At 43.1% G+C, this 13,084-nt stretch overlaps 1 protein-coding gene across 3 annotated transcripts in view; it reads left to right on the top strand.

Moving 5' to 3' along the window:
- ATP11B (ATPase phospholipid transporting 11B (putative)) overlaps positions 1 to 13,084 on the top strand; it is a 208,364-nt gene that overhangs the window by 135,281 nt on the left and 59,999 nt on the right. For all 3 annotated transcript variants that reach the window (XM_069727247.1, XM_069727248.1, XM_069727246.1), the window contains exons 18-22: positions 8,905 to 9,086; positions 9,327 to 9,530; positions 9,855 to 10,008; positions 10,088 to 10,190; positions 10,390 to 10,535. In XM_069727247.1, the coding sequence (XP_069583348.1) occupies positions 8,905 to 9,086; positions 9,327 to 9,530; positions 9,855 to 10,008; positions 10,088 to 10,190; positions 10,390 to 10,535 (789 nt within the window). The remainder of the gene's footprint in view (positions 1 to 8,904; positions 9,087 to 9,326; positions 9,531 to 9,854; positions 10,009 to 10,087; positions 10,191 to 10,389; positions 10,536 to 13,084) is intronic.

Genomic DNA, 13,084 nt, shown 5'->3' with positions numbered 1-13,084 from the left:
ACACTAATCCCAACCCTAACCCTAATCCCAACCCTAACCACAACTCTAACCCCAACACAACCATAATTCTAACCATCTACCTAAATTTTAACCCTAATTCCAACCCTAACCCTAATTCCAACCCCAACTCTAATTCCAACCCCAACTCTAATTCCAACCCCAACTCTAATTCCAACCCCAACTCTAATTCTAACCCCAACTCTAATTCCAACCCTAACCCTAAGGCTATGTGCCCACGTTGCGGATTCGTGTGAGATTTTTCCGCACCATTTTTGAAAAATCCGTAGGTAAAGGGCACTGCGTGTTACCTGCGGATTTACCACGGATTTCCAGTGTTTTTTGTGCGGATTTCACCTGCGGATTCCTATTGAGGAACAGGTGTATACCGCTGCGGAATCCGCACTAAGAATTGACATGCTGCAGAAAATACAATGCAGCGTTTCCACGTGGTATTTTCCGCACCATGGGCACAGCGGATTTGGTTTTCCATAGGTTTACATGGTACTGTAAACCTGATGGAAAACTGCTACGAATCCGCTGCGGATCCGCAGCCAAATCCGCACCATGTGTACATAGCTTACTTCTAACTCTGACCCTAGTTCTAACCCTAACCCTAGTTCTAATCCTAACCCTAAAACCCTAGCCCTAGTGGAAAAAAATGTATATATACCGTATTTTTTATTTTATTATTGTCCCTACCTATGGGGGTGATAAAGGGGGGGTTCATTTACTTTTTTTTTTTTTTTGATCAGGGTTTCCAGCCATGGCCGATGATATTGCAGCATCGGCTATGGCTGGATTGTAATATTTCACCACTTTTCATAGGTGAAATATTACAAATTGCTATGATTGGCTGTTTCACTTTCAACAGCCAATCAGAGCGATCGTAGCCACGGGGGGGAAGGGGCGAAACCCCCCCCCCTGGGCTGAAGTACCACTCCCCCTGTCCCTGTAAGTCGGGTGAAATTGGAGTTAACCCTTTCACCCTGCCTGCAGGGACGCGATCATTCTGTGACACAGCATATGCGTCACAGGTCGGATTGGCACCGACTTTCATGACGCATACGCTGTGTCACAGGTCGGGAAGGGGTTAAAGGGAAACGGTCACCCCCAAAATGGAAGATGAGCTAAGCCCACCAGCATCAGGGGCTTATCTACAGCATTCTGGAATGATAAGCCCCGATGTATCCTGAAAGGTAAGAAAAAGAGGTTAGATTATACTCACCCAGGGGCGGTCCCAGTTCTGTCCTGGTCCGATGGGAGTTGCGGTCCTCTCCTTGTCTTCACGCTGTGGCTCCTGCGCAGGCGTACTTTGTCTGCCCTGTTAAGGGCAGAGTACAGTACTGCAGTGCGCAGGCATCGGGAAAGGTCAGGGCGGCATGTTGGTCACACTATGGTTAAGGCACGAAAGCCCTCGTTGTGTATCTACTATCGCACTTGGAAAGCCTACTTTTCATTTGTGTGAATTCCGCAGCATTGCTCCAATGTCTTTCTCCTTCCCTGCGCTTCTGTCCTTCTTGTAATTTGGCCTGGAGTCAGTACTGGCCCTTGGCTCCCTCATGGGTCGGGTGTCCGCCTTAGCAGCTTCTAAGCCACATGTCAATGCTTTTCTCCAGGAAGTGGCACACGCTAGGCCGCCATATTGGCTAGCCATTGATCCTTGGAATCTCGATCTTGTATGGATATGCTTCAGTCCCCACCCTGTTTGAGCCAATTAGAGACATCTTGCAGTTCCGTCCTCCTGTAAACTCGACTGTTCTTTATAGATTTTAGCTCAGGTGGGTTTTGAAGCTGGCTGCCTTTTATTGCATTCCTTACTTCATCCTGCACTGGGTTTCATCCTTTCTTCTTAAGGTGATCTCGGCTTTCCACCTTATAACAATGACATTGTCTTGGCCTTCCTTCTGCCCTTCACCCTCTCATCCTACTGGGAGAGCTTTGCACTAGCTGAATGTCTTCAGAGCTATGTAGCGATATTCCATTCCAACATTCACATTCCTTGTTTGTCATTTCGGTACGTTCTCATAAAGGCCTAGCCATCTCTAAGCCGACCATTGCTCGCCGGATTCAATCGCCCATTATCAAAGCATATTGAGTAGGGGCCAGATATCCACCGTTCAACCATTCAAATGTGGTGGCCTCTTGGGCCATCCGTCACCAGGCATCTCTCTTGCAACCTTGTAAAGCAGTTGCTTGGTCATCTGTTCATACGTTTTCTAAGTTTTAAGGGGTCCATACTTTTGCTGTATCATATGCAAGTCTTCGCAGGAAGGTGCTGCAGACAGCAACCTAAACAAGAGCAAATACTCCCGTTGTAACAGTATAATATCTGTCTGCTCTTCCCATCCCACGGACAGCTTTAGGAGGACCCATGGTTCTCATATCCCCCAATGAAGCGACCAAGAACTTACATATTTTTGGTACTCCCCATTAAAATCTTTCTCGTAGTCTTCATTGGGGAATACTGCATCCACCGTTGGTCAGGCATGCTTTTTAGTTTTTTTTTTTTCTTTTGGGGTGGTTATGCTTTGTATTTCATCTTTTCATGCTTTAGTTGTTTTTGCTTTTCCTACTGTTTACTCACTAAAGGTACAGTCACACTCAGCAACTTTGCAAAGAGAACGACAACAATCCGTGACGTTGCAGCGTCCTGGATAGCGATCTCGTTGTATTTGACACGCAGCAGCGATCTGGATCCCGCTGTGCCATCGGTGGTCGGAGCAAGAAGTCCAGAACTTTATTTCGTCGCCAGGTCGGCGTGCATCGTCATGTTTGACATCAAAAGCAACGACGCCAGCAACGAGCATAGGGCCCCTAGATGTGTGTCGGATCGGTACACTTCGGCTATTTGACATGGAGCTAACAACCAGCGAGAACGAGAAGTGAGTTGCCGTTACGTCACTGGATCGCTCCTGCATCGTTCTTGTGTTGTGTTTTTGACGTCTCTACAGCAACCTAAACAGCGACGCTCCAGCGATCTAGTTTAGGACGGCTCGTTGTCTATATCGCTGCACCGTCGCTGAGTGTGACGGTACCTTTACTGAGGAGGCCTGGTGCTAGCATAGTCTGCTGGGGAGTAGTCTTTTAATGTTAAGATGCATTGTTGGTATCAGACACCAGGTGGCAGCAGACTAATCCATGGTTCCTGCGTCTCCCAACAAAAATTACGAGCAAGAGATTTTACAGTGAGTACCAAAAATCTTAATTTTTAGTGTGCAAAAGTGCCAAATAATGAAAATACCGTATATACTTGAGTATAAGCTGAGATTTTCAGCCCATTTTTTGGGGCGGAGAGTCCCCCTCTCGGCTTATACTCGAGTCATACCCGGGGGTCGGCAGGTGACGGGGGGGGGGGGGGGGGGGGGGACTGTCTAATTATATTCCCCTACTGCTGGTGCGGTCCCTGCAGGTCCCTGCTTCTACCAGCGCTGCAGATTCTTCCTGTACTGAGCGGTCACATGGTACTGCTCATTACAGTAATAAATATGCGGCTCCACCTGCAATAGAGGTGGAGCCACATATTCATTACTGTAATGAGCGGTAACGGTGACCACTCAATACAGGAAGAAGATGCAGCGCTGTAAGAAGCAGGGACTGCACCGCGCCAGCAGTAGGTGAGTATATGGGGAGGGGGAGCGAATCGCTGTGCAATATTTACCGCTCCTCATTCCGGTGCGGCTCCGTCTTCATCGTCCTCTGGCTGTGACGCTCAGGTCAGAGGGCTCGGTGACGTAGTCAGTGCACGCCCTCTGCTGAACGTCAGTGCTGAAGACGGAGCCGCACGAGCAGCAGGTAAATATTGAAAGTGCCGGGGGTCCTGAACGAAGAGAGGTGAGTATGTGATTTTTTTTTTTTTATTGCAGCAAAAGCATATGGGGCAAGTGTATAGAGCATCTTATGGGGCCATAACGCTTGTGCAGCACTATAATGGGGCAAGTGACTGTACGGAGCATCTTATGGGGCCATACCACTTGTGCAGCACTACAAGGGGCAAGTCACTGTATGGAGCATCTTATGGGGCCATAACACTTGTGCAGCACTATAATGGGGCAAGTGACTGTACGGAGCATCTTATGGGGCCATAACACTTGTGCGGCACTATATGGGGCAAGTGACTGTACGGAGCATCTTATGGGGCCATAACGCTTGTGCAGCACTATAATGGAGCAAGTGACTGTATGGAGCATTTTATGGGGCCATAACACTTGTGCAGCACTATAAGGGGCAAGTCACTGTATGGAGCATCTTATGGGGCCATAACACTTGTGCAGCACTATAATGGGGCAAGTGACTGTACGGAGCATCTTATGGGGCCATAACACTTGTGCGGCACTATATGGGGCAAGTGACTGTACGGAGCATCTTATGGGGCCATAACACTTGTGCAGCACTATAATGGGGCAAGTGACTGTATGGAGCATGTTATGGGGCCATAACGTTTGTGCAGCTCTATAAGGGACAAGTGACTGTACGGAGCATCTTATGGGGCCATAACGCTTGTGCAGCATTATATGGGGCAAGTGACTGTATGGAGCATCTTATGGGGCCATAACGCTTGTGCAGCATTATATGGGGCAAGTGACTGTATGGAGCATCTTATGGGGCCATGACGCTTGTGCAGCACTATATGGGGCAAGTGACACTATGGATGATCTTATGGGGCCATAACGTTTGTGCAGCACTATATAGGGCAAATATCTCTATGGAGCATCTTATGGGGCCCTTATTACCCTTTATGCAGGATTATATGGGGCATAGTTTAATATGGAGCATCGTATGGGGCCATCATAAACTTTATGGAGCATTATATGGGGCTCTTGATTCAATATGGATATTCAAAAACACTTAACCTACTGATGTCTCAATTAATTTTACTTTTATTGGTATCTATTTTTACTTTTGAAATTTACCGGTAGCTGCTGCATTTTCCACCCTGGGCTTATACTCGAGTCATTAAGTTTTCCCAGTTTTTTGTGGCAAAATTAGGGGGGTCGTCTTATACTCGGGTCGGCTTATACTCGAGTATATACGGTACCTATACAAATCTGGTATTGCTCTAATAGTACTGACCCAAAGGACAAAGTGGTCTTATACTGGCATTCTGATGTGGATTTTCAAAGTAAATACACGTCCCTCATTAGTCCAGGTAGATCTTTTTAATATATTGTAGCAACGCTACTCTCTTGGGAGCTATCTGAAGTATCACAGAAACATTTCTGTTTAAAATCTGACTGATTTATTTCAGTCCTCATAAACCACATCACAGGAAACTCAAATACAGCTCTTGTCCAGTATAAAGTAAATCATAAAGTGGCAAGTTCAGGCAATAGTGCTGGTTAGCCCGCCTGGCTTAGGCTGTGTGCACATGTTGATTTCTTTTTTCCCTGAGGATTTGTTAACAGAACCTGAAGCCAGCAAAGTGCATGAGAATCCTGAAGTGTAATGCACACCTTGAGTATTTTTGACTTTCAAAGTAATCTGAAGCAAGTAAATTCTCTGCGTTTTTCACTTTTGACTTCACTGAAATCCGGCAAAAATGTGCATTTTTGCAGCGCCGTTTTTCTGCCAATAGCTGCATAAATGGTGCAGAAATTTTACTCAATGTGTGCACAGAGTCCAGCTTCTTAATCCTTTAGCAAAGGCACTCAATCCAGGGGATCTGCACACCTCCATATACACAGCTATGTGTGAGAGAAACCGCTCTCAGTTTACAGCGTGAACCACACCTAAGGGTGCAGGTATGGTGAGCAGCCCTCTCTCCCAACTCTTCAGCTGCTCACAAGCAGTCATGGCCTGTTAACCCCCTTTTAGTCCTATATGTGCTAAAGCATTACTCCATGTTTGTCCCATCCACTAGGTGTCCAACAGCCACTTTACAGTATGCAGGACTACCACCCACTTTATCAATTCAAGATATATCCTAAAAACTACGAAAAAAATCAACATAACGTTCCAATATGATAATTATAAATCTATGGCCCTAATGACGTTTCATAGAGCTACATATAGTACACCTGAGAGACAAGCTAAGATCAATCCTTCACATAGTTACTGTTCTAAATGTCACCAGCAGATATTTTCCATTTTGAAAAAGTTCTGGTGTCCAAGAATTGTGGAAAATGGTTACCAGATTTCTTTGGGATACTTTTGATATCTCTACCCAGCCAAGAGCAGAGTAGGCTCTTCATTCTTGCTTTCAATGTACTAATTAGTGTAAGAATGAACAGCTAATTATAAACATCCCTATAGCACCAAGTTAAATCTATGAATTACATTATTTCTGTAAAGTGTTTTTTTTTTTTTTTTGTTCTGTTAAGTGCGCTAGAATAAATCTTTGGAACAGCTTTATTAATGGGGTAGAGAGAATTGTTCGCTGATGTTTTATTATGTAAGATAAAATATGGTCATTAGCACACAAACTAATTTGTTCCCTAATAAGAGACCAGCTCATGTCGCTTTTATTTTGTGTATTTTATCCATTATAAAGTGTTCAATATTTTATCCTGTTATGATAATATGAAAAAAGGTTAGTTGCTTTCACATTAGATGGCACTTTGCATTTATTCTTTCCTGCTACTATGCATTTATATTTGTATGTAAATTGATAACTGTTAATTTCCAATGCTATTTTATGCTTAAAGAATGACTTTGAATTCAACACATACCATATTTTTCTGACTATAAGACACATTTTTTTCCTTCAAAAAGGTGGAGGAAAATGGGGGGTGCGTCTTATAGTCCGGATGTCCCTAATCTGGAGGTGGGGGAGTAGCAGCGGGTCACAGGAGACAGGAGCCGGCTGCTGCGGCTAACTTCTGTGCCTGCTTCTAAAGAGAAATAAATATTCACTCCATTCCAGGTGGGCCCATGGGCGTGGAAAGGAGTGAATATTCATTTCTCTTTAATAGCGAGCACAGTGTTATCCGCAGCAGCCGGCTTCTTGCAGCTGCCCGCGGTTCGAGTGTGCCGGCTTCTTAAGGCAATGAATATTCACTGCATTCCACTCCAATAGGTGTGGAATGCAATGAATATTCCTTCCCTTTAGTAGCGGTACACATGAAAGCCCTGCAGCTGCAGGAAACTGACGGCGGCGGCTGACACTGTGCTCGCTAAAGAGCAGTGAATGCTCACTGCCCTCCACGCACTCAGTCCCGGTGTGGAGAACAATGAGTATTCCGGCAGCTGTCCTCGGCGACTTGTAAGTAGTGCATGATGTCACTGCCAAGCACTGCTTACAAGTATAAAGCAGCTGCTTGCCACCGGATATAATAATAATCTGACTATGGGGTTAGTAACAGGGAGTCGCCTTAGGGTACCGTCACACAGTGGCATTTTGATCGCTACGACGGCACGATTTGTGACGTTCCAGCGATATATCCGTGACAATCCAGCGATCTCGCTGTGTCTGACACGCTACTGCGATCAGGGATCCCGCTGAGAATCGTACGTCGTAGCAGATCGTTTGAAACTTTCTTTCGTCGTCTAGTGTCCCGCTGTGGCGGCATGATCGCATGGTGTAACAAAGGTGTGCACGATATTGTATACGATGTGCGCATAGTAACCAACGGCTTCTACATCGCACATACGTCATGAAATTATTGCTCCAGCGTCGTACATTGCAAAGTGTGACAGCAGTCTACGACGCTGGAGCGATATTGTTACGATGCTGGAGCGTCACGGATCGTGCCGTCGTAGCGATCAAAATGCCACTGTGTGACGGTACCCTTATAGACGCCTCTCCATTACTATCTTTTTATTTATTTATTTTTATATGGTTGCATAGGTTGAAAAAAGACCTTGGTCCATCAAGTTTAATCTTTCTCTACCAATTGTACATTTTGTCACTAATTGGCTTGATGTCAGCCGCCATAAAACAGCTGATACTAACTCCACTTGCCATCACCACAGGACAAGTTGTTAGAGTCGAGCAAAGCGCCAGAATTGGTGCATCTAATAGATGCTCCTTTTCTGGAGCGGCCACTATTTTTAGGCTGTGGGGGGCCGATATCCATGGCCCCTTACTAGCCTGATAATACCAGCCCCCAGCTGTCTGCTGTAGCTTGGCTGGATACTAAAAATGGGGGGGGACCCCATGCGTTTTTTTTATTTAAATTTAATTTAAAAAAAAAAAAAAAACTGTGTGGAGACCCCTCTATTTTTGATAGCCAATCATGATAAAGCAAACAGCTGAGGGTTCCAGCCCCCATCTGTCAGTTTTGCCATGCTGGTTATCAAAAAAAAGAGATCCCACTCCATTTTTTTTAATTTATTTATAGTGCTGACTGATGAATATTCCCATCAGCCGCCACCTGCTCTCTCTGTTATCAGCATCAGCAGGCATAGGCTGATGGGAGTAGTACACCTTTTACCTTTCGGTCACAGCTGCTGGCTCGTGCTATCATCTTGCCGCCAGTGTTTCTCGTGCTGTCATGCTGATGACAGCTTGGGAGACACCCGATGTTCTGGGTGTCAAACCTGAATAGTAACATGGACTTCCTGGAGAAATCCGTGTTCGGGGTCCGTCCAGAACAGTAGGTGTTTCGTACGGACCCCCGAATTTCACTGTTTGGGTTTGCCAGTCTCTGGTTAAGAACGATCTTCAGAGCCCTTATCGCAACATCAAGTCTGTCTGGGATTACATGAAGGGTCCACAGATCATCTGCGAACAGTGTTCAAGATGTTGGAAACAATCTCACTGCTGAGCTCTGTGTACAAGTGTACACATTTGTAAAAAAAAAAAAAAATTACACATTTTGTAAAGCATTTTGATTTCACAGCATTTTTTCCCTTTTCCACACCTGCTTAAAACTTTGGCACATTGACATATGTAATATTACATGTTTTTGTGTTTTGCAGACAAACTTAACTTTTTATTCTGATCGAGTTTGTGCATTCTTGTTCTAGAAAGGACTTCGTACATTGTGTATGGCCTATAGAAAATTCACTCCAGAAGAGTATCAAGAAATAAACCAAAATCTTCATTCAGCCCGTACAGCATTACATCAAAGAGAAGAACGTCTGAGTGATGTATTTGACTTAATTGAAAGAGACCTGGAGGTGCTGGGCGCAACTGGTGTTGAAGACAAGTAAGAACACTTATATGTGGCAATTATATCAAAGATGTGCTTATAGCAAGCACCTTCCTCTTCTTGATCGAAAGGTTTGGCATATGCAGTATGTTGTGTGATCAGAGAATTTTAAAATAGACAGGTCAGGAACAGAAGTAGTTAATATACTGTAACCAGCAAAAGTCCCTTTCTCTACATGGTTTTCTTTTTTCTTCTTTTTTTTTCCATGTAAAATTTCTCTTTTAAATCTGCTTCTAGGCTCCAGGATAAGGTCCAGGAAACAATTGAGGCCCTGCGGTTGGCAGGAATAAAAGTTTGGGTGCTGACAGGAGACAAACATGAGACAGCCGTCAGTGTCAGCTTATCCTGTGGACATTTTCACAGAACTATGAATATTTTAGAACTTGTTCAACAAAAATCAGACCATGAATGTGCTGAGCAGCTACGACAGCTTGACAGGCGGTAAGTGAAAAAACAGCACTTTTTATGCGATTACTCTGTCTAATTGTCTAAAATTATAAAGAAATCCTGTGCATAGGTAAACTGGGTTAGGTTAGAGCAGAAGTGCTCTGGGAAGCGCTGCTCTTCTAAAAGACTTCTCCGAACTTCTGCTCCTCTGGTTTAGTGACCAGTGGGGGACTTGGCACCACCACTACCAGTGAATCAAAACATCTGACATGTCCCTATGACATTTCAAAAATTTACAGAAAGTGCAGTTACACCTTGTTTTTTATTTCAGTTTAATCTTTCATAGACCATTCTAATGTGTTTTCTTCCCTTATTTAGACTGAAAGAAGATCATGTGATTCAACACGGGCTAGTTGTTGATGGCGCTAGCCTTTCTCTTGCACTCAGGGAACATGAAAAACTATTCATGGACGTATCTAAAAACTGTTCTGCAGTGCTGTGCTGTCGAATGGCACCATTACAAAAAGCAAAGGTAACTTTTCAATTTTCTCCTAAATGATGTAAGGCATTTTGTAGTATACACTCTTGATCACATATTTTTCCAATTTTAGGTAGTAAGGTTATTAAAGATCTCTCCTGAGAAGCCCATCACACTTGCTGTTGGTGATGGTGCAAATGATGTAAGCATGATACAAGAAGCTCACGTTGGCATAGGTGAGTTTGATTTCTTTTGTGGGTTGTATAGTTCCATCTGAATTTTGTGTCCTTTTCAATTGGGAATGATATAATTACAGTTTCAGAGTTTGCAATTAGCAGATTTGATGCCTGAAATACTTTGTTAGCTCAAATATATATGTACAGAGCTACCTGTGCAAATGGACCAATCCTCATTCATTTTGTTTTTTCCCCCCAGGTATTATGGGTAAGGAAGGAAGACAAGCTGTAAGGAACAGCGACTATGCAATTGCAAGATTTAAATTCCTCTCAAAGCTCCTTTTGGTGCATGGCCACTATTACTACATTAGAATAGCAACTCTTGTACAGTACTTTTTTTATAAGGTATGTGCATGTTTTAATAAAGGTGAGATAAATCTGAACTCCTGCCCACATTTCCGCATTCATAGTGGTTGGGGGGTATGTGGCTAGCATAAATGCATTTAAATGGCATCTGTCACATCGAAAAACACTATTTACCTGTAGATATAAGGTTAATCTGCAGGTAACTAGCATTACAGTACTTCCTGGCTGCTTTACTGAAAGTACATCAGTCTGGAGAAAATGAGCTGACTATACAGTGTGGTTCGAGTGGCGGCTGTATGCATGCCCCAGCACTGAAAGCAGGTGCTCCCGGGGGGAAATAAGGTAATTATCTCCTGCCGCACGATCAGTAAGATGACCAGGAAGCATTGTAAGCGCACGCTCACACCAGTTTATAACACAGTTCAGTGCTATCCAATGTTTTATATGATAACATTCAGCCCAATGTTATATTAAGGGGCGGTGCAAATCTGCCATTTTTTTTTATATTTTATATTCAGCATGAGTAGACAACCACAGCATGCTGCAAGTGCATCCGATAATCTGATCGCACTCACCCTAAATATCAGACTGCACTCTGATGTTATCCGAGTGCAGTCCGATGTGCGCGAACAGAGACAAATTTGTCAGGTTCCCTTTCAATTGCCTATTGTTTAAATCAGGTTTTTATGTCAAAGCAATTGTTCTTTCAAAGAGAAATCTTCCTCATGTAATTAGAAAAAAAATAAAATCAGTGATACCTCTAGGTACCCACCTGGATCCAGTGCAGGCTGCTCTGTAGTGCACAGGAAGAGGATACCTGACCCTTCCACCAGCATTAGGACTGCTAAAATATGTGACTGGCTGCACTGGTCAGGTGATTTGGGCAGCACAGAAAAACATCAGATGGCTAAAGTCAACTGACCACTGCAGCCAGTCCCAGGTCACAGTGGTCCTGCTATTGGTGGAACAGTGGCATCTCCTTCTATATTTACTATTAGCATGGCTGCAGCACACATTAGGCATCAGAGAGCATCAGAGTCAAGGAAAACCCGAGGAACCCACTCAATGTAGTATCAGCCAAGCCAAGTGAAGACAGCGCTTATCAAGACGTTTCATAGAGAAATCCTTTATTCCTCCATGTAAGTATAGCAGCTGCAATGTTTCAACCTGTTTGTAAAAAGATAGTGATGAGCGAGTATGCTTGTTACTCGAGGTTTCATTTTCCAATCATGCTCGGGTGGTCTCGTAGATTTTGTGTCCCTGCAGCTGCATGATCCGCAGCTGCTAGACATCCTGAATACATGTGAGCATTCCCTAACAAACAGGCAATCCCTGCATGTGTTCAGGCTGTCTAATAGCCTCAAATCATGCAGCTGCGGGGACACAAACATAATCTCCGAGCACACTCGCTCATCACTAGAAAAAGACCATACAAGTTGAAACGTCCATAGAGCCGTCTGTGCTGTATATAGATGGGTGCCATTAGGCGAGTATCAGTTTATAATTTTTTTTCCACAACTTCAAGCCACTGGGGAACTTTGCTATTTGCACTGTCATCCCCTTTAACCTCTTTTTTCATTTTTGCTCTTTTTTTTTTTTCCTCCTTTCAGGAGTCTTCTTAACTTTTATCTTTTGTTATCTTTTATTTTTCTGCTATTTGACAGCTTTTGCACGGCAAGTTTGTAGCTTTCAAAGACAACATTCATTTTACCATACAATGTACTGAAAAGCAGGGAAAAAAATTCTAAGTAGGATGAAATGGTGAAAAAACTCCAACTCTGGCATAGTTTTTTTGGGTTCTGTTTTTCTGGTGTTAGTTGCGAGGTAAAAATGACCTGGATACATAATTCTCCAGGTCAGTCCGATTATGACACTAGCAAGCTTACATTAAAAAAGATTGATTTGTGTAGTCACTTTCCAAGACCCATAATGATTTATTTCCCCGTCAGTAGAGTTCTGCGAGGGCTTTTTTTGTTTGTTTGTTTGTACAGAGCTGACTGTTTTATTAATACCATTTGGCGGTAAACACATGGATTTAATTTCTTCTTGTTTTTGTTTTTTAATTTGTGGTGCCCAAAAAAGCTAAATTCTATAGTTGAGTTTTTTTTTTGTTTTTACTACATTTACTGTATGGGTCAATTAACTTTATATTTCAATGGACCAAACTTTTAATGACACAGCGATACCAAATATGGTTATTCTTTATGTAATTTTTAAAAAATGGTAAAAAAGCGTCATTCATATATATTTTGTATTTTAGTTATTTTTTTAGATTTCATTTTTATTTTCTGCTCTTTATTTTTTTTTAGTCACCTTAAGGGATATGAGCATGCAATGGTCTGATCGCTTATACTATCTGTTGCAATACCACATTGTAGTGTATAGTGAAAATCTTGACTCCTTTAAAGCTCAACATGTGCCTCATAAGAGATTACCAAGATGGCAGCGAAGGGGTCTTTGGCTCTCCATATATTTAAAAAAAAAAAAAAACTTACACTTTTCATGATTCTCAATTTTATTTAGAGGCAGGATTACAATGACATCTTCGTGTATAGTAAATAGCACAGGAAAATGAATGAATAATTTGT

Source organism: Ranitomeya imitator, chromosome 5 (assembly GCF_032444005.1).
Source record: "Ranitomeya imitator isolate aRanImi1 chromosome 5, aRanImi1.pri, whole genome shotgun sequence".
Classification (NCBI taxonomy): Eukaryota; Metazoa; Chordata; class Amphibia; order Anura; family Dendrobatidae; genus Ranitomeya; species Ranitomeya imitator.
This window is presented reverse-complemented; position numbering and strand designations above follow the sequence as displayed.